At 46.1% G+C, this 18,942-nt stretch overlaps 2 protein-coding genes across 2 annotated transcripts in view; one reads left to right on the top strand and one right to left on the bottom strand.

The window, feature by feature from the left end:
* LOC119459200 (cytochrome P450 2C23-like) overlaps nt 1-18,942 on the top strand; it is a 331,343-nt gene that overhangs the window by 208,367 nt on the left and 104,034 nt on the right. The gene's annotated exons all lie outside the window — the stretch shown is intronic.
* The window catches only part of LOC125946980 (cytochrome P450 2C23-like), a 61,440-nt gene continuing 45,871 nt past the window's right edge, over nt 3,374-18,942 (bottom strand). The window contains exons 5-8 of the mRNA XM_049671236.1: nt 17,466-17,581; nt 11,954-12,209; nt 10,573-10,763; nt 3,374-3,709 (exon numbers count right to left, since the gene is read on the bottom strand). Coding sequence (XP_049527193.1) covers nt 3,519-3,709; nt 10,573-10,763; nt 11,954-12,209; nt 17,466-17,581 — 754 coding nt within the window. The 3' untranslated portion in view covers nt 3,374-3,518. The remainder of the gene's footprint in view (nt 3,710-10,572; nt 10,764-11,953; nt 12,210-17,465; nt 17,582-18,942) is intronic.

The following is an 18,942-nucleotide window of genomic DNA, read 5'->3' as shown; positions in this document are numbered from 1 at the left end:
TCCCAGTACAGTACAGTTAAAGAAGAATTAAGAAAAATGGCAAAAGTGGAAGGTGATGTCCAACTGAAATATGCGAAAAATTGCAACGTACACAGGGGAAAAAAAGAGCGATTTAGGATATTAAACCACTTAACCTTTTCTACAGAGCGAAGGAATGCCATTTGACTGGCATGTTTGGGTGAAACCGACACCTACTTTGAATGGGACACAAGCAGCATGCGAGAATATAGAACTCCCATCGCTATATGTAAAGTACGTGGTCTAAGCCAGCGTGCATGCTGTGAAACATTTTTAGTGGACTGGGAGTGGCACTGCGATCAACGACTGGGTTGCCATGTGTGCCTTGAATTGTGAGGGCATTTCAAGCCTCCGGCTTCGCGCGGCGTGGTGGCGTGTGCGGTGGGGGGGGGGGGGGAGGGGGGGGAGGGGTAGTGCTCGGCTCGGCATCACTCTGAACTTGGAAAGACAGTCGACAGTCGCTCGACCCCCGCCGCACAGACACTGCTCGTGGGCCGCCATTCCAGTACGATTTAAAAATCCTCGTGCCACTTCTGTCGAACTCTCGACAACGATTAATCGAACCGGCCTAATCGATTCAGTCGATTAAATGAAAGGTGGACATCGATGACGATTAATCATTTTGCGGGATACTTTTAATCGATTAATCGTTCATCGATATTAACAACCCTAAGCCGGGTCATTCTCCCGAGGCTTAACAGTGTTGTGTTAAGTCTCACAGGCTGCAGTAAAAGGAGCGTGTTCCGCACTTTATAAGCTGCAGTTCGTCGTCCGGCAAGGTTACACACTTAGCAGGTACATGTTTTTCACACTTTTCACAAAGGAAGAACTACTGTTTTCCGAAAAAAAGGGCACGATCAGAGCGAGCATGCGGCCTTACCGGTTGCCATGCAGAAATGGCTAACTATGATGTTAATAATAATAATAATAATAATAATAATAATAATAATAATAATAATAATAATAATAATGCATTGCATATGAGCACTAAGTCACGCGAAGTATGTTATGAGCACCCTGAAGTAGCCCTAGCATTCAACTTCAGTAGGCATGTATGATCTGCCTTGCACAATTTGTGTTAGCAAACTAAGCAAGGCTCTAACCGGAATGGAGCGCACACAGACTCGTTAATTGTACGCACAGAGCTTCATTCTCACTTTCGAAGAGTCCTAGTGCCAAGCATTGAATTGGTAACACACATCTTGGCAAACGCAGCGAATCTTGAGCAGTGCATTTCAAGGCAAAATTGCTTTGCACAAAATGCACCATTGGGCGTGACGTCACGTCTTACTGGCGGCGCATGCGCTGCAGTGCACAGCTGGTGGCGAAGTCGTAGGGGAAGTGGGGCGAAAGCTATGCACAGTGTAGTGGCGGCGAGCGCAGACGCGCCGGGGTGACGTCAGGGCGCACGCGCAGTAGCGCGCAGCTGGCGTGCGCTCGGCGGAGCCGTGTCTGTGTCGGGCGAAGCGAGCGCGCAACTTCGCCGGCGGTTACTAGGCAACGCGAGGTGACGTCATAGCTCGGCGCAGTTTTTTGCGGACGACTAACGGAGTTACGGAAAGCTTAAATAGCTACGCTGTTAAAAACGCGGTGTCTAGTCGAGCGTTTACCAAAAATCCCGTGACCTCCGAGCGAGCGCCAGGTGAAGAGGAGAACGAGTGGAGGCGCGCAGAAACCGCGAGACCTCTCCGAGCGAGGGGCGGGTGGAGAGGGAAACGAGCGACCCGCGCACCCAGAAAAATAGCTGTTGCGTCGCTGAGGTCACGCGGCGGTGGTTGTGGCGATAGTCGGCTGCGAAGCGATAAAAAGGTCACAGTTTCGCCCTAAGGGCGAAGCAATGAATGCGATAGCAACCCAGCAATGTCATACGAAGTAAGGTGGGCGGCTTTGGTAGCAATATAAATTGTAGTAAACATGAGCTGATTAAGTAAGCAGGTGTGCTGCAGCGTACGTAGACCGACATGAAGGGAGACTCGATGACCACGAGAAGGCGCGTGTGAAACGGTGGTGTTGATGAGAAGCGCTTCCCGTGGGCAGCGCGTGCGAAGGGACACACCTGTAGCTCTCCACTGCCGATCCGGGCAGCATTGCATGTGTAGCGTGCATTGGAAAATGTGGCCCGACTATTAATAAATGAATGAACAAGCGTGGTGTGAGCGCGCACAAACAAACGTGAATAGATCCCACTGAATGACTGCAGACAACGACTGTCAAAACGCTGGCAGCAGGCGCATATATACGCCGCAGCGGCGAAGGTACGTGCGGTCTATCGCTTCAACGGAAACTGAGCGGCGAATGCACGGCGCATAAAGGTCAGAGCCGTGGGGAGATAAGAGACGGTGCGGGCGAGACGAGCGCGGTTGTTGGCAAAGTAGAAGTGCGCCCCCCCCCCCCCCCCCACCTCCCGCTCCCGCCGGCGCTGGCTTCCCGCTTCCTTGCTTGCGCGTGGGAGATTGAGTGCGTTCGCTCTCCGTGATAGCGCGCGTCCCCGTTCGCTTCCGCTCGGGCCTACGGCGCGTGGCGACGATTTTATCTATAGGGAACCTCACGGCGACGGCGACGGCGACGGCAGAAATCCGGTTGAAGTGTCCATATAATTGCTATCGCAATAAAACGCCGATGGAGGACGCTCGCCCGGGTTCTAGCGGATTGCGCCGTAGGCCTCGGAAGTACTCTACGGCCGAGGATGCTCGCCAAGTGAGAAACGAGGTGCGCAGTGCGAAGCGCCAGGAACAAGGCGTTAGACTGCGAGTGCTGCATTACACTGCTGAGAGGATGCAACGTAAAGGATTTTGACCCCTCAGATCGTTCAACTTAATGCATTACCAAGTGTGCAGCAGGTTTTCACCTTCACGTGTTACAGGAGTGTAACATGCTGCCGAATATTTGTAGACAAAAACAACACAGGGCACAGTGTTGCTTCCAGTATATTCCTAGCGTGATGGATGTGAAAAAGAGGAAAAGAGTAGGTATTTTAGTATGGCACCTTTCTCTGCATGTTTGGCTCTATGCTTAGGATGTCAATTTTTGTTACCCCATGTGCAGTTGAAAAAGAGGCAGTACATTTTTATTTGTTTCCATTACTTTTTTGTACACGATGATGAATTGAGGTATATAAGCTCAGCGTAATTATGCTGCGAACCTAAAGCAAAAACACTGGTAAATTACTTTTCCTGCAACGTGCCCCTTTGCTTTACTAGGTAAATTTCTATAAATAGTACATATATAATGAGGGTGGTGCATTAAGCATCCAGTAAGTACGGATGCTTCTCACTTATGCCTGAGGAGACCAGCTCCTTAGAGTACAGGTGTAAAACTTTGTGAGGATATTAAAGCAACATAGTCGACAATATCGTGCTAGCTTTATTTAACAGACCATTGTGAAGCGGAGTACTTTTTTATTTACTTAGAAGCATGACCTCTTTGACTCATAAGGGTGCTCTTATGAAGCCTTGAAACATGCATTCGGAAACATGTATCCACTATTTTTTTCCACAAATTCAAGTTTCAGCTGAATGACGGGGCACAAATCGAACTTTGACATGATCCAATCTGTCAAGACTCGTGGTCGGGTCGTCGAGGTCGTACTGTAGCGGCTGCTCTAGGACTACACGATACTTCTGTAGAAGGAATGTCACCAGCAGGAATATCTCCATTGAGGCAAACACCTCTCCTGGGCATGACCGCTTTCCTGCATTGCAATAAAGAAATCAAGCTTCAGAAAAGTTGAATCCAAGAAAACATACGAATACGAACTTGACTGCCGACAGAACACAATAGACCAGAATTTTCACAATAACTTTTTGGCAAAGAGTCAACAGAGAAATAATTAACAGAGGGCTTCACACCGACGCACGAGAAACACATCTTCACACCAAATTGGCGTTTAAAAATCATTCAGTCTAACTTTACAGTTTTTCACTCCATTTCATTTCAATTATCGAAACTGCGCTACGTGTAATTTCACCACGTTTGTACAGGCGAAAACATTTCCCATGCGATAAATTGTAATACCATTTCTTGCGCCTAAAAATCTTAAATACTTCGTGCAACTAGTCAAAGAAAAGCACACGGGAGTGGAAAAGCAGTTGAGGTGGGGTAGGATGCTCAAAGCATCGTGCGGTGTGCTGTCTGTGGAACTTCTAGGCTGTGTTGGAGGAAGGCTTGTATAGCGAAGGTTATTTCTGTACACTTTGTAAAACTAAAAAATAGACCTGCAAATAAGAATACGTGTCTCATCAGCTTCTCTGAAATGACTCGGCACAGCGTCTCCTTTGCTACAAAACTGTGCTCATGAATCTTTTCCACAAAAGCGAGTGTTGCAACTCGGCCAATTTTAAATTGTTAACATTTCACGGACATTACCGAAGCAGACTTAGCCGAAGACTTTAATGCGGCGGGCGAATGGAAACTACTGTTGCAATCTCAAGAAGCTACACTGTCACGTTCGAAGCATACGTCAGTTGCCTATCAGCCAAGAGGAGACAGGATGATGCTCGGCCATTAGGAATAGCCGGTTCGTCAAATTTCTTGGCCGCGGAACGCTGAAGTCTACTAAGTTACGACTCGGAATCTATGTAAATGTGTGTCCGAAGTTTATAATGCCTACAATTTGAGGAGAAAGGTAATCTTATACGGTAACCTCTCGATTACACCTAAGTAGATATGCTAGAAAGTTGTCTAGTGACTTTTCATTATGTGCCTCATATCACTTGCTATATTATCTAACACATATTCTTTGTCCAAAACAAATCGTGCTTCTTGAACTGATTATAACCAGCATTTCATGCTGCGTTCTATTGTTTCACTAGTATCATAGTTAATATGCGTGAGCTACGTAGTCGAGCCTTGATAAAATCGACTATGTTAGATATTGTGTGAATATGTAGAAAATGGAATTCCTACTGTGTGTGGCTGTAGTGTAAGCGTTCCCTGGTTTCCTTACAGCGAAGCTGTATATGGCTAGGTTCTGGCGGAATATGTCCGTAGACAAAACGACGCGTAGAACAATTTTCGGCGGCCCTCGACCCTCGCCCCACCCGCGCCCCTCACCCTCGCCGCGCATCGTCACTGCCTATGCTTCTTTCACAAGTGTTGCGATACTCGGTGGCGGCACTTCCCCGCCAATCGTTGTGCCCTTTTGTCTCGTGATGTAGAGATCGCGCTAGCGCTGTTATCAGCAGTTGCCGTTTGGACTCGATATGGGAGGGACGCGTGACGTTCGCTCGGAGGATGAAGAGCGGGAATTGAAGGAGCGCCAACGCGCACAGCAGCTCGAATGGGCGCGAAAACGAGGTGAAGCTGCTGCCGCAGGAAGTGCAGTAGCTGCCGGTCCTTCGAAACACACCACGTCGAGTAGCTGCGACTCCCTCACGGAAGAAGAGCAGCTCGCCCGCCTGGAGCTCCGACGTGAGCAAAAGCGTCGGTGCGACCGGCGCCGGAGGGCGCCGGCGGGCCAATACCACCGACGAGGAGCGGTCCATTGAAGAGCAACGCAAGCGCGATGCACGCCGCCGCAACTGCACAGCATCGGAATACTCGTATTTCCCTGGGGCGACGGTGAGGCTTCAGCGATAGTTCATCGGCAACGCGTTAGGCGCAAGGTGTGCCTTCTGTGACCGTCTTTCGTTCGGAGGAGACTTGGCCACGATCGGCGGCGTGCGGCTCGCCCAAGAGCATGAAATAGCCGCTGATGCGTTGCGGCAGTGCATCTCTTCGAAAGCCTTCCTATAGTAGATCCACCATAGTCGCAGCTTCGCTGGCTTCCACCTTTACCATGCACGGCTGCTTTACAATTTAATCCGTTATCTGTATCATCTATACTTAAGATCGCAACTTTCATCACCAAGATTTCATACTATATTTCATATTCAGCTACATAATTATCCACGTTCCCCTGGAAGCTTTTACTCTGATACTCTCCAACACAAATAATTTATTTGATAACTAAACTTCCAGATGATTGTCCTGTTACTTGGCCTCAAGTATTTTGATGCCACTGCGACTTTTTTTTTCTAAATTCGAAAGATCAACAGGTTCGGCCGATTCTTCGTGCACAGGATGAACAACAATAAAAATCACCAAGCGTTTGTTTAGATAGCGGCAAGAACAGCGCACCTCGACATACTTCCGTTGACACCTTTTCTGATGGTACTAAAGTGGCCCGTCTGTCTTGAAGACCTCTGAACAGATCAATTTATATATCTAAAGATCTATTATTTGTTTTTCTCTTCAAATAAAATCTGTCATATGCACAATTTCGTTCCAACCACTATTCACCCTTTTAAACATGCAAGCAGCATTTTGCGAATAAGATTTCTTGCCTGCAAAATTTACTTCCTTTGTTAACCGAGTTTTTATTATTTCTCTTTGTCCTTACGCTAGCCAACTCCTGTCTAGATTTTCACTCGTATATGCGCGCTCAAAGCTTCTCGAGCGTAAACCTTTATACGTGATGTTTAGTGCGATGAGCATTATTTGTCTACTTCGCGAGTTTTGAACATGTTCATCTATCTATCTAGTTTCTTAGGCTGAACCAGTGCCCCCAGTTGTCTACCAGCTTGGTCTACGAAGTATGTGCTCATGGCCGTGATGTCGTCATAGGCGTTTTATCGTCGTCCGTCCAGTTTTGTCATTTGAATCTCGTCATTTTATCGTCGTCATTCCTTCTACGCCAACTTAGTGGTCCGAAGTGTTTAATAGCTTGGGCCACTAGGCTGCTAGGTCACTAGGTACTTGTGGTTGTAATGTGGTTGTGGCCATGGCAGCGTTGTCATTCAAGCGCTGTCAAACGCTCTCATTGAAGGTGGCGGTCCCATTACGGTGACACGAGCCCCCCCCGTTTTCAATACTTTTGGAGCAACCCTGGCGGCTCTTCTACTTAGGATATAAAGTTGTCGTGTATACCACAAAAAAACTTCATGCTTGTAGATCCCAAGTATATATACTATAAAGAAATTGATTAATGTGATTTAGAAACAAATGTTCAAAAACAAGCATGACATACATGCTTTTTGCGAACTGTGTCTCAGTTGTGACCAGTATTTAGAAAAACCTAGCACATTTACTGCATTTCGGCTTGCTCTGTAGCTTTAGGAAGTATTTATCTATTTCCTAGACTGCAGCAAAATAGTGTTAAATTGTTACTTTTATTGCGATAGCAATTATATGGACACTCCAAAGCAGATTTCTGCCGTCGGCGTCGCCGTCGCCGTTGCCGTGAGGTTCCGTATGACGTCAATGGAGATGAAATCGTCGCCGCGCGCCGCCGAACGCTGTATGTGCGAGTGACAGGGCGCGAGGGACGCGCTATTTCACGGGGAGTGAACCCACGGCGGAGAACAAACGCGCGTTCTGCGCCATGCTTCCTTAAGGGCTGCAGAAGTAGGCGTCTCTTTCCTCCTTTACAATCACCATATATGTAGAGCAAACGCGCCTTCTTCCGACGCGCGAAAGGCCGGGGGGGGGGGAGGGGTAGGAAAGGGAGGTGACGTTTAGCTGCGGCACCCAGTGCCTATTTATATCAGAGGCTCCGGCAACAGTCAGCAACGCCGCACGCATTTTTTGTGAACGCTGGCAAAACGCCGACAGCGTCGACATTAGTTCTGTGTGTTGCCGGTGCTGCTGCATGTCCAAGTTTATACAGCTGATCAAGCTATTATCATTACTCCGTATAGCTCTTTACAAATTTGCTATCGCAATTGATGCTTCGCCTTTCAGGTGAAACTGCGACCACTTTTTTGGATAATTTGCTTTTGAAGATTGCCAAACATCGCAATCTTCTGTTGTAAACAGCCCGGCAACTACACGCTCCAGAAGGCTAAATTTTGGATGAGTTAGAGTTCAAGGAATTTTCATTCAGGAGGCGAAATTTCATTCATGTACCTGTGTTAGTTTCAAACGGCAGCTTCGTAGCTTTAGCACCTTCCTGCAAAACTGGACAAAAGTAGAACCAGAATTCTAAATATGGCATAATTTCGGTCGCATTATTAGGAAAACTAATAAAGGCACATGAATGAAATTCCTGCGGCGGACGTAGGCGGCGGCGTAACCGAGCGAACGAGAACAGCAGCGAACGATGGAAGAGGCGAGCTGTGAACGGCGGAGACCAATGAGAGCGGCCCCTTCACTGACGTGCGCGCGGGAAACTGGTTTCATGCGGACCCGCGCGACCGCTCGATGCGTACTCGTATCTGGTCTCAGCCGGACCGCTTGTTTCGTACTATCGTCTGCTCGCGTCAGCTCTCGCTCGCACTTGTTTGGTTTGCTTGGTTTGGTCTCGTTCGCGCTTGTTTTTATTGTCATGGTTTGCAATTGTTTTGTAATCTGATTGTATGGGCGACGCAAATTGTGCTGTACTTTCTGGAAGTCAAGCGGCACCAGCGATTACATTGGTACCTTCGACGAGTCATGTACAAAAGCCGACGAGCTTGACTCGCAGATCCGATATACGACGATTGCCAACTCTGCTACATGTTCCTCTCAAATTCTTTGCCTCAATATATCGCGAAACGAAAACACGCATAGAGATGCGCTCAAATTTCGCATTAGGGAGCATCGTAATCGTCCGTGCGTTTTATATCTGCTATTTCAAGATCACTAAATGGAAATCTGTCTCTGACGAACACTAAGGACAAGAAGAGTTTGTTATCAACTCGAAAATGCAATCTTTGTGCCCAGTCGTCTCATTTATTTAGAAATAAACGGATGATAGGGTTGCCATTGGTCTAGAAGATTCTCTTAATTCTTTAACTAAGTTCGCAATCAACAAAAGAAGCCAGTGTATTTTTGTATTCGTTCCAGCCTTTGCACCTTATGTTATGTTACTGCATCGCGATGGCAAGGCTGGAACGCAGTTTTGAAGTCGCTAACTAATTGTCTGATTCAGACTTTTCAGTGACCTTTCCGTCACGTATACTCAACGTAAATCTTATCATCATTGGTGTTTTGTCACCTACGTGTTCTACTGAACATTACAAAGGAAAGTTTCATTGTAGAATTATTGTCCCACGTCTTTAAGGATTACGCTCGCCTTATATAAATATACAAGAACAGCAGTCTTTGTAATAATGAGTCTGTTTAAAGGCAGTGTAGAGAGTTTGCTGGTGCTTAAAGCACGAAAGCAGCGTAGCGGCCTGGAGTTATGCTATTGTGAAGGGTGCGGTAATAACATTTACCACGGTGATGTCTTTCACGAGCACCAAAATTTAGGCACTTAGGTATTAATGCGGTCGCTGCGGGCGGCATCAAACCCGCGACCTCGTGCTCAGACACAGAATGCCGTCCACTCTGAGGCAACGTGTCTGCATGGTGCGTCAAGGGATGCAGCAGAGGGAGAAAATATTAAAACAAGAAACGTGCAGCCTTCCGGCCTTTCCTCTAGCTAATGTAATAGAAGCTACTGTAAAATTGGGCCAACTGAAAAATTTCATGGTTTTCTACAGCCCTCATGTTTAGGTATTTTGTATAAGTATTTAAGCTTCAGAACAATAAACTGACTTATGTTCTCTAAAATGTCCAATGGTGGCCACGCCTTAGGTACCATGCTTCGTGTGTATTCCATATCTTAGTAACATTTTGTCACGCAACAGATTAACATGAGAATGATTTTCCATTTTTATGCTGTACACATTGAATTGGACCAGAGCAGCAAGTATCCGCTTTGATATATCTTGCTTTATTAGATGACCATTTCTCCTGACACACAAAAAATGCACTAACGTTTCATTTTTTGCGTTTAGAAAACATAGTAACACTGATGAACGCATTTCCATGCTAGTTGGTGGAACCACCATTGAAGTTTTTCAAGGGCAATGGTTGGATGCCGGTTCCCACTCACGACTTAATTAAATTTTAAATTCTTTGCGGGATTTGCGTAAGCATTAATTAGAGCATTACAAGTTTCATAGCGACAACACAACCAAAAGTAAATAAAGGAACTCGTTAAGCGTAGTAAGAACTTCTTTGACACCACGGTGGAGTTCTTTTAGAGTCACAGTGGGCCCACCCAGCATTTTTATTCCATGGACCCGCCGGAACATTCAGGAGAACGTTCTCCAATCAGATTGCTGAAGCATAATCAAGGCGACAATCATACGTGTCTGTTGTAGTACTTTTTTGTAGCTTGGCTGACTACCACATTCAAACAGGAAGCATTGTGAACGTGAGCTTCAAAGGCATGGTTACTTTCTAGGTATAGTAAGCTTATTTTGTCATGGTTATTCTTTTTATTCGATAATCATATGTACAATAAGATGGACGTCACAGCATCTACTGCTGCATTTCTTGGTGCCGGCAAGCACCTTCTATACCGAATATTCGTATAAAGGGGGAATGCCGTAATTTAAATGACATTTATTAGGAACGGGCTTATCAAATTTGATGATATTCTTTAATCACAGCCGCCTTTAGTCGAACGTAGTTCCAAATAAGCTTGGCATGCAATTAACATGTCAGTGAATCCTTCGCCGACCAAACTGCAATATATTTATTCAATGAAGATTATCTACTCTCAATTTTTGACTTTGGAATTGAAATGACTAAAAACAAACTCACCCACTGAAAAGGCGATCACATTTTCGAGCTTTTCAGGCACGAAGGAGCCATCCTTGTCAAGAAATCGGCTAGGGTCGAAACGTTGCGGTTCGGGCCAAAGATCAGCGTCATAGTGCGCTGCCCACAAATTAAACAGGACGACCGTACCTCTTGGTATGATAAAGTCGTCAACTACGATGTCCTCGTTAGCCCTGCATAGAAGTGCGTAATGAAGTACATGGAAGCTGCTAAAGCAATGCCTCTGAGATTTCTGAAGAAACGAAGGTGTCTAATAATTCTACCTATGGTAACGTCTATTCAGATATGATGGACATGGGGTGTTATCTAAATTCATGACGAAAGTTGGCATGCCTAAATTCCATGCATACCATACGGCTGATTACTGATACGTGTGGATAACAGCACAAGGAGAAGTCTGCGTTCGCGGGGCGAAAATATGGAGGCAAGCCCAAAACACCTGTTGACCTGGTTTCTAGTCGGAATGTAGCGTCAAAAAAGGTCTAGAAAAGACTGTTCAATGTCTATACTTCAAAAGTATATACCTATAAATTTAAAGTGAATTTCGGTTGTCCCGAAGCGACGTCGCTGCCTTGTGAATTCTGATTGAAACAACTGTGACCGGTACCTCTGTATCATTTACGGGAGATATATTCAAAAGGCACATGTCATAAACCAAACAATGGAATCAGACAGACTCAGGTACTTTTGGTGTCCTTGAGGCATTCAATGCACAGTGCAGGTAACTACGGATAATTATGCGCATTTTAGTCGAATGCATGCTCATAAAAACATCTAAATTTCACGGGCCCAGTGTGCATGCTTTTGGAATAAATTTTTTAGCTGATTTGTGGTGTAGGTAATATGTAGTACCAATTAGTTTCCAAAATCCTTATGACGCGATTGACACTGAGTGTCTCGGGAAAATGTAGTTACAGATTGCGATCTGTTTTTTTTTGCGGGGGGGGGGGGGGGTTATCCGCACATCAAGTTTTATTTAGTGCAGTTTAAGAACTCTTGACGGTTGATTATTCAATGTTTACGTCTTATTACCTCCTCATCTGTGGTCAACGTAGATCCCTTGAACTGTCTGGTAGTATCTGAGCGTAGGATTGTGTGGCACCTACAAAGTTCGTTTGTGCTATGGGCAATATCAGTACGCACAGAAGAAGCATTCATGTAGTCGCGTGCTTAAAAAGCCCAAAGCTGGCGAAAATCACCAGGAAATATTTTCTCTAGAGTCTCTGAGTAGAAATAATATCAAATGTTGTATGCGCAACGCAATGTGTTTACTATTTTTAACTGTCATTCATCGAGCTGTAGCATAAGCTTCTGCTCAGCACGTGGCCACACGCAAACACCCAAAACATTCGGGCTGACTTACTCTCTTGGCATTCCAAGCGGCGGTGCCGGTTTCCATCGATGAATTTCCCAGGAGCAGGCAAGGGTATAAGGCATACGTCTGCGATCTTCCCATGTAGGCAGCCTCTCGGTACCTACGACTTCGTCGATTTCTCGCTGTACTCTAGTTTGTATTTCTTGTCTTGCGGCAAAGTTGAGCAGGTGCCAATGCATCGTATTTGTCGTGCTGAACGTCCCAGCAATTAGGAAGGTTTTTACATTGCCTATGAGAAACCGTTCTGTTGAAAAAAAAAACGTAAACCAAAGGCTCAAATGAACAGCCAAGGTTACTGTAATAATACATAAACTGTGCAATTGTCCTGTGCATCACTACTGAAGCCACTAAACGCGTGAACCAGTAACGTTAACATCAGTATGTTCAACTTTCAGCATTCGTTCCAGCCAACAAATTTGTTTATAGCTTTATAGAAAAGAAAAGCGACTTTGTTTGCGATCGTTCATTTGCACTCAAATTCAGGGATATTCAAAGTATCAACCGCCCAATTTTCCACTTGCCGTTAAGTGCTATCAACCGCCTTGGTTATGGTGCAGCAAAACAAAACTATTCGTTCGATAGCACAGCTACACGCAGAGCTGCAGCTTTCGCCATCGTTTTGTTCTATCCTCCCACTGCTGTTCGCTGCTATAAAATAAGGAAAGAGCTCGTGGCAACACCGGTAAGAAGCGAGGCGTTTTATTTTTGTATTAGTGGTCATAAAATGAGGGAATAAAATCAACTTCGCATTGAAAATAGCTGTTAATGTAGACGGTGTTGCTAACCGGGTGCTGCTGGTACTGCGCAAAAGTTGCATTTAGCACACGCCTCTCTATCGTGCCTTCGCGCCAATTTGTACAGTCGACTTCGACCCAGTCAAAAGAAATACTTTGAGCAGTATTTTTTACCACGTGAGCTTCGTTTAAGTTTTCGTTGCAGGCCAACGCAATCTATCATGCAAAACATTTTTGAAAAATGTTTTTTAGCATCCGAAATGCAGTGAAAATATGTCAAAAAGTTGTACGGTAGTTTTTTTTTATTTTATGACACTGTTCATTGCTACAACCTTTTTTGAAATGTTAGGCCCTTTAGGACGTTTAGCGTCTAAAATGCCTTGGAAATAAAAAAAATCACAGCATATCCACGGGGTGAATGATGATGAGTGGGCGAAGCTCCGGAGGGAATCATCGGATCTCCCGCTTAAGGGGACGCTAGCACAAACGCGTTAGAAACGTGCAGTACTCTCTAGTAAGGGGGAGCGGCCACAGCGTCTTACGCAGCCATTTACACATGTCGGAACGTGCACCGCGTTTGCCGACGCCATCACATGACTGCTGAGAGAGTATACCCCCCGTATTCATAAACGCTCCTCGACTTGAACTTGACTTGCCACCGCTTTGGGCAGCGCGTTCGAAACGCGTTGAAGGTAAGGCGGAGAGGCCACAGCGTCTTACACCAGCTTCTTACACGGGCCGTAACGCGCTAGCACAAACGCGTTAGAAACGCGCTAGAAACGCGGCCTTTCGTTAATGTTGGGTATTTATTGCCATCGTGGTGCGTGTGTACATGTCTGCTTCGTGGCGTAGTGGGCTAACGCCGCGCGCTCGGAAGCGAGGGGTCCCTGGTTCGATTCCGCGCTACGGACACAACTTCGGATTTTTTTTCTCAGACTGGTTACACACTACTACTACGACGACGGGGACGGAACGGGTGCCGCTATAAGGAGCTTCGCCCCTAATAAAATACCCCTCGGGGGTTGTTGCAGCAGAAATTCGTCTGCAAATTTTTTCCAGACCGATGGAAGACGGCGCCAATTTACATAAGATGCATTGTTATTTCTACCGAAAATGTGCTTTTTCACATTATTATAGGAGTGCTGATGGAAACTTTTGTAAGACTTTTTCACAGACGTGTGACAACAGCTTACGTAGATTTTGTCGAACAGCAAAAAATCGAAGAGCGGTGTCGAAGTCGGTGCACATTGCACGTGCATATAATCATAGCAGCGCGTAATAGAGAAATGCAAGGCCCGCGCGCTCTATCCCCACACAGTCCCTGCTTCATCCCGCAGCATAGGGTTGAATACGGTATGCGTTCGTTTTCAGTATTTTCCTTGTGCATTTATGCACCTTGTATTTTCTTTTCGTGTCCGGCTCTGCTATTCAGACGCTGCGCTATAAAGCGTATCTGCGTGCATGCAGGGATGCCTATGTTATTGCGCTTTGCTTGCAGCGACGGGAACACTAAAGTCCGGAGATTACACACACAAAACTAGTGCAAGAATTAGGGAGTACACAGAGTGCGCGAGAGATAGACCGTTGCAGCACCATACCGTGCGAAACTTGATACATGCTGGAGCGAACGGAAGAAAACTGCCCATGAAACCAAATCCTCACATTCGACTGGGCGATCACGTTGATTCTCTGTTTCACAGAGCATGCATGGCCGAGCTGACTTCCACAATTTAAGAACACACAGTCGCAGAGAGAACCAAATGCAGACAGGGCCAACCACAGCTCTGATTAGTGGCGTGCATTCAGCTTTAAAATCCGCTCCGATGGACAGCATCATGTACCGGAGCTTCAATTATTCACAGGCCATTCGTTTTCTTGCAGGTTCAATGAATCTGGGGCTTTTTACCGCAATGTAAGGTTGTGTTAGAAACTTGGCGCCAGAATTCGGGCGCAAATGAACATTGTTTGAAAGCACATACCTCAAACTCCAAGCGCACGTCACGGAAAAAAATAATAATATAAATAAAAACAATCTCGGCGTAAGTTTTTTTTTTTCAAAGCAGTGCTGCTCTTGTAAATTTCGTGCACACGGAAATACATGAGTCTAAAAACTACATGGCTTGAATTCGTTGATTGGTGGCAGGATTTTGACTTTTCGGGTGCAGTATTTCTTGACAATGAATATGGTCGTTGTATTGTAGAGTCCTTAGAAGCCGTATGGCTACGATAAGCAAGCCTCACAATAGCCTAGCAAATGAGCTGTAACGAAGACGGAGGACGTTGCTGTTGTTGCCAGAAGACTATGCATTTCGAATATTTTCTCATGTATACAAGACTACATGAGTCGGTGAGCACTGATAAGCATCACTGCATGTCTGGTTCCTCCTTAAATAACTGATCACCCTGTCAGTTGGCTTCTCCATATTCGTGGACAGCTTGCACCGGGCGATACCCACGGTGCGTTGCAGCTGTCTCAGCATTGGCATGTAGGCCCCGTACTCAGCCGCCTACTAAATTGCCCTACGACAGCCGCTTCGGCTAGGACAGAAATGAGACAAAATTTTGACAAGCAAAAAGCTACGAAGAACGAATCCCGGTTACTACCAATGATTGCATTAAGCAGCGCTTTCTGAGGTGGCTATATGTGGCACTTTGGTGCGCTATGTGGAGTGAGTGAGTGAGCCAACCGGCATAGCGAGCGCCGCTTTAAGGACCAGATCCGAACGCGATGCAGCTTCTGCAACCGTTTGTGGCCGTAAACGCGGCGGACGGTGGCGCAGGATCTCAAGCGACAGCTTTTGCGCCTTCGCCATGAAGTGCAGCGTTTGAACGACGCTTCTCAAAACGCTATTTGTTACGAGCTAAGATTGTGAGAATGCTCCTTTGACTTCCGATTTACTGTGCGGCACCACACGATACCACCAGTATCAGTAGTGCAGTTTCTTACGGTGGTGCTGCACTGCACGATTTTTGAGATCAGCCGATCAAAGGAATTAGACACTCACCAGAATACCGCGGTTAGTTCCCAAAGAAAGCTAAACGCTTTAAAGACGCGCTTCTTTTTTGTGGCTTGCTCGGAACTGACAAACAAAATACTGTCTGATCCATGACATCCGTGCAACGCACACGACATGTACAATTCTACACTACGCATATCCAGGACAGGGACACGCTTCACTCGAGATGAGAGCTAGTTAGAGGGAATCGTTAATTTGTAATCTTTCCTACCCTACAACCTTTAATTCTTCCCTACGCTAGACAATGTAATCTGGCGCTGCTGGGTCAGTATGGAGACCTTCAGCGTTCGATGCGTGCAGGCAGCTAACAAATAAAATGTCCTCCAATTCACGCTGTGAAGGTGGTTGGCCAGCGAAGCTGTGGTATCAGCTGATCCCATAGACCACTTTGGCGTAGCCTTGAACTGGGTCCTGCCGAGCATGAGCACGACGCCGTTGTACATATTGACATTGCTGTTCCTGTCAATCGCTCATCGAATTCGCGTTGCTCTTGAGGCGTCCTAATTGTGCGTCGCTTCCTTTGGGCAGGAACCGCTGCATCCTGCCAAGCCAGATCACGGCCCCGTTGTGCATATTGACGTTGCTGCTCCCGACGCCTCTCATCGTGTTCACGTTGCTCTTTGGGAGTCCTAAGTACGCGTGGTCTTTCCAGAACACAAATGAAATCAGTAGCTAGGCGGCCTCTTTTTTTACATATATCAAAATGCAGTTACGTCCCTTCCTGATTCGAATGCTACATTTGTCGCTTCCCGGCAACAGCAGCGCAACAGCAATCTTTACCTGGAAACGCTTGTGGCCAACGCTATGCGTGAAGGCGAGCGTTCTGGTTCTTTTTCTTTTGTCTTTTGCAGCACGCCCGACGGCGTCACTGCCGCGGATGAGCGGAGGCGAACGCCCTCTGGTGGTGTTGCAAGGAACCCAGCGGTGCACGCGGTGCGCGCCTCCCGCTTTGATTGGTTGAGTTTTTGACTGCAGAGACGAAAATATCCTGGGATCCCAGTCCTACACAACTACACACGATAGCCGGTAATTAGGAGGTGAACACCTGTGCCAAAGAAGCTCACCACGGCGGAGGACCGGTTACCAGAGCAATAGCGGCCTCAGATTACACGAGACATAGGCTACGGAGCCTGCTCCCCTCTATACACCCAAAAGCGGCGAGAGCGAAGAGGTGCGTGGCGGACAGCGGACAGGAGGGTGCAGCAGAACCCCCGAGGCGGAAAGCGCAGGAGACCACGGCGAAAGCGTCATAAGAAAAGCATAGTGCGGTGAAGATGGCTACGAGATGGAGGCAGAGTAGCGCGCGTCGTCTGGCTCTCGCAATCTGCAGATTAGCTTGGCAGTCGCGCCAAGCTTCGCCACGTTTGCAACGTGCCGCACGAGACACTATCTCCGCCAGGCAAGATATCGCGAAATGAGAATGCGTATACAGCTGCGCTAAAATTTCACATTAGGGAGTATCGAAATTGTAGGTGACTTTTTTGGTATGTTGTTACTATAAAATTCAAAGTCAGTGTACTCCATATTTTACCCATTTAACTAAATTAACTCTCCAGATTTTTGTGAGAGGTCGCCCAAACAGTTTACAAGATATGCTCACCAAAAAAATTTTAAACAGCATTTTTTTACAGGCACCACACCTAATAATGACAACAAATTTATTGCCCCAATAAGCTTAACATAAAGTTTCATATGTCGCTATTGACGTTTACACCAACTTTTTTCAGAAGAGGAACAGCGGAAATTCACCTTGAAACTTTGGCAATGCCTCCTGTCTCACTTCTTCAATCTTCTTCATATATCCCTCGATGAATCCTCGTCCATCGTTTTCAGACGTGCTGGGCTTGTAATTCTCAATCTGGTCACTATAAAATAGTTGATTCATTTCGCTCGGTCAACGTTCATAACTTGAGTAACGCACTTACAGCAAAAAGCATCCTGGAATACTGCAAAGCGCTAATTGCGAAACCTGCCTGTCTCAAGACGGCTCCATTCCTTTATAAAATGTACCATTTTACCATCGCGTTTCCAAAAACAATCACTGATATTTGTCCGCGGTATTCATTTACACTTAAGAGGAAATAGTACATTTCAGATTTTCTTTCTCTATAAGAGTAGCAGCGCCTTTCTCATACCCGTGTTTGGAAGCCCTTCCACCCGATTGTACGTTGGCTGAAAGTTCAAGTTGGAGCTGCTATAAGGGCGGTTTCGAAGGCCGCCGAGTCAATAGTCTATCGAGTCAACGGAGCACTCTACAACTCTATCGAAACCCCGATGGCCTTTGAGCAATGGCAGCCGCATCGAGCGGCACAAGCGTTGCCGCAGTTTTGCTATTCAACACTTTTAAAAGTAAACATATATGTATCGCAATGTATAAACTACTTACTAAAACGTTTCAACAAAAATAAAAGAAAGTTCTGTGCTATTATGTGGATTTAAAATTTAACTTTTGGTGACATGATAACAAAAATAAAGATTCGCAGCGCCACAAATTCTTGCGACAAACGCCTGAACCACTCAACAGCTTTTCAAATGTGCGGTGCAGCACCGCTACAACTACTTTTAGGTGCTAGATTTTGAAGGCCGTCGACTGTAAGGCCTCGCAAGTGTGCGCATGTGACACGGGTATTAAATGCCTAAATAAACAAGCTTCTCGAAAAATGTGAGCTATTTTGAATTTTTTTGGTAAACGTATTGACATTCGAAATGTGTTCCGTGTTTGCCTGTTTTCACCTGATATTGACGTGTAAGTGCGTGTGGGGATGTGGTTGGTTATTTACCAGAAATAAAGCTTTCCACTCACAGTCGCAATAGCTACCACCCAGGGCCCGGACTCCGAAAATGCTCTTAAAATTGTTCGAAGGACAGAACTTCAGCCAATCACGATGCTCGACATATTATCAGCGAAGGCGGCAGGACAGTGACAAAGAAAACGTACGACGAAAAGCTTTGTGAATTTGACGTCAGGTTATTCGTGGTGATACCTAGATGTGCTGGCTAGGCTCATGAAATACGACGCTCGTATCAGATTTTGTGTCTTCTTCGCACTAGTAGCTATACCAAAATACGTTGAAAAAATATAAAGCGTGTGGCTATGTTCCCGCTTATGTGTCAAAATTGCACCAGGAAGATAATGAGTCCGAGGCGCTGCCGTACAGATGTAGCATATGCAAACCACCATCAGGAGGAAACAAGCCGATATTTATTAAAACTTAATCAGCCAAGT

Source organism: Dermacentor silvarum, chromosome 7 (assembly GCF_013339745.2).
Source record: "Dermacentor silvarum isolate Dsil-2018 chromosome 7, BIME_Dsil_1.4, whole genome shotgun sequence".
NCBI lineage: Eukaryota > Metazoa > Arthropoda > Arachnida > Ixodida > Ixodidae > Dermacentor > Dermacentor silvarum.
Note: the sequence above shows the minus strand (reverse complement) of the source record. Positions and strands in the feature narration are given on the sequence as shown.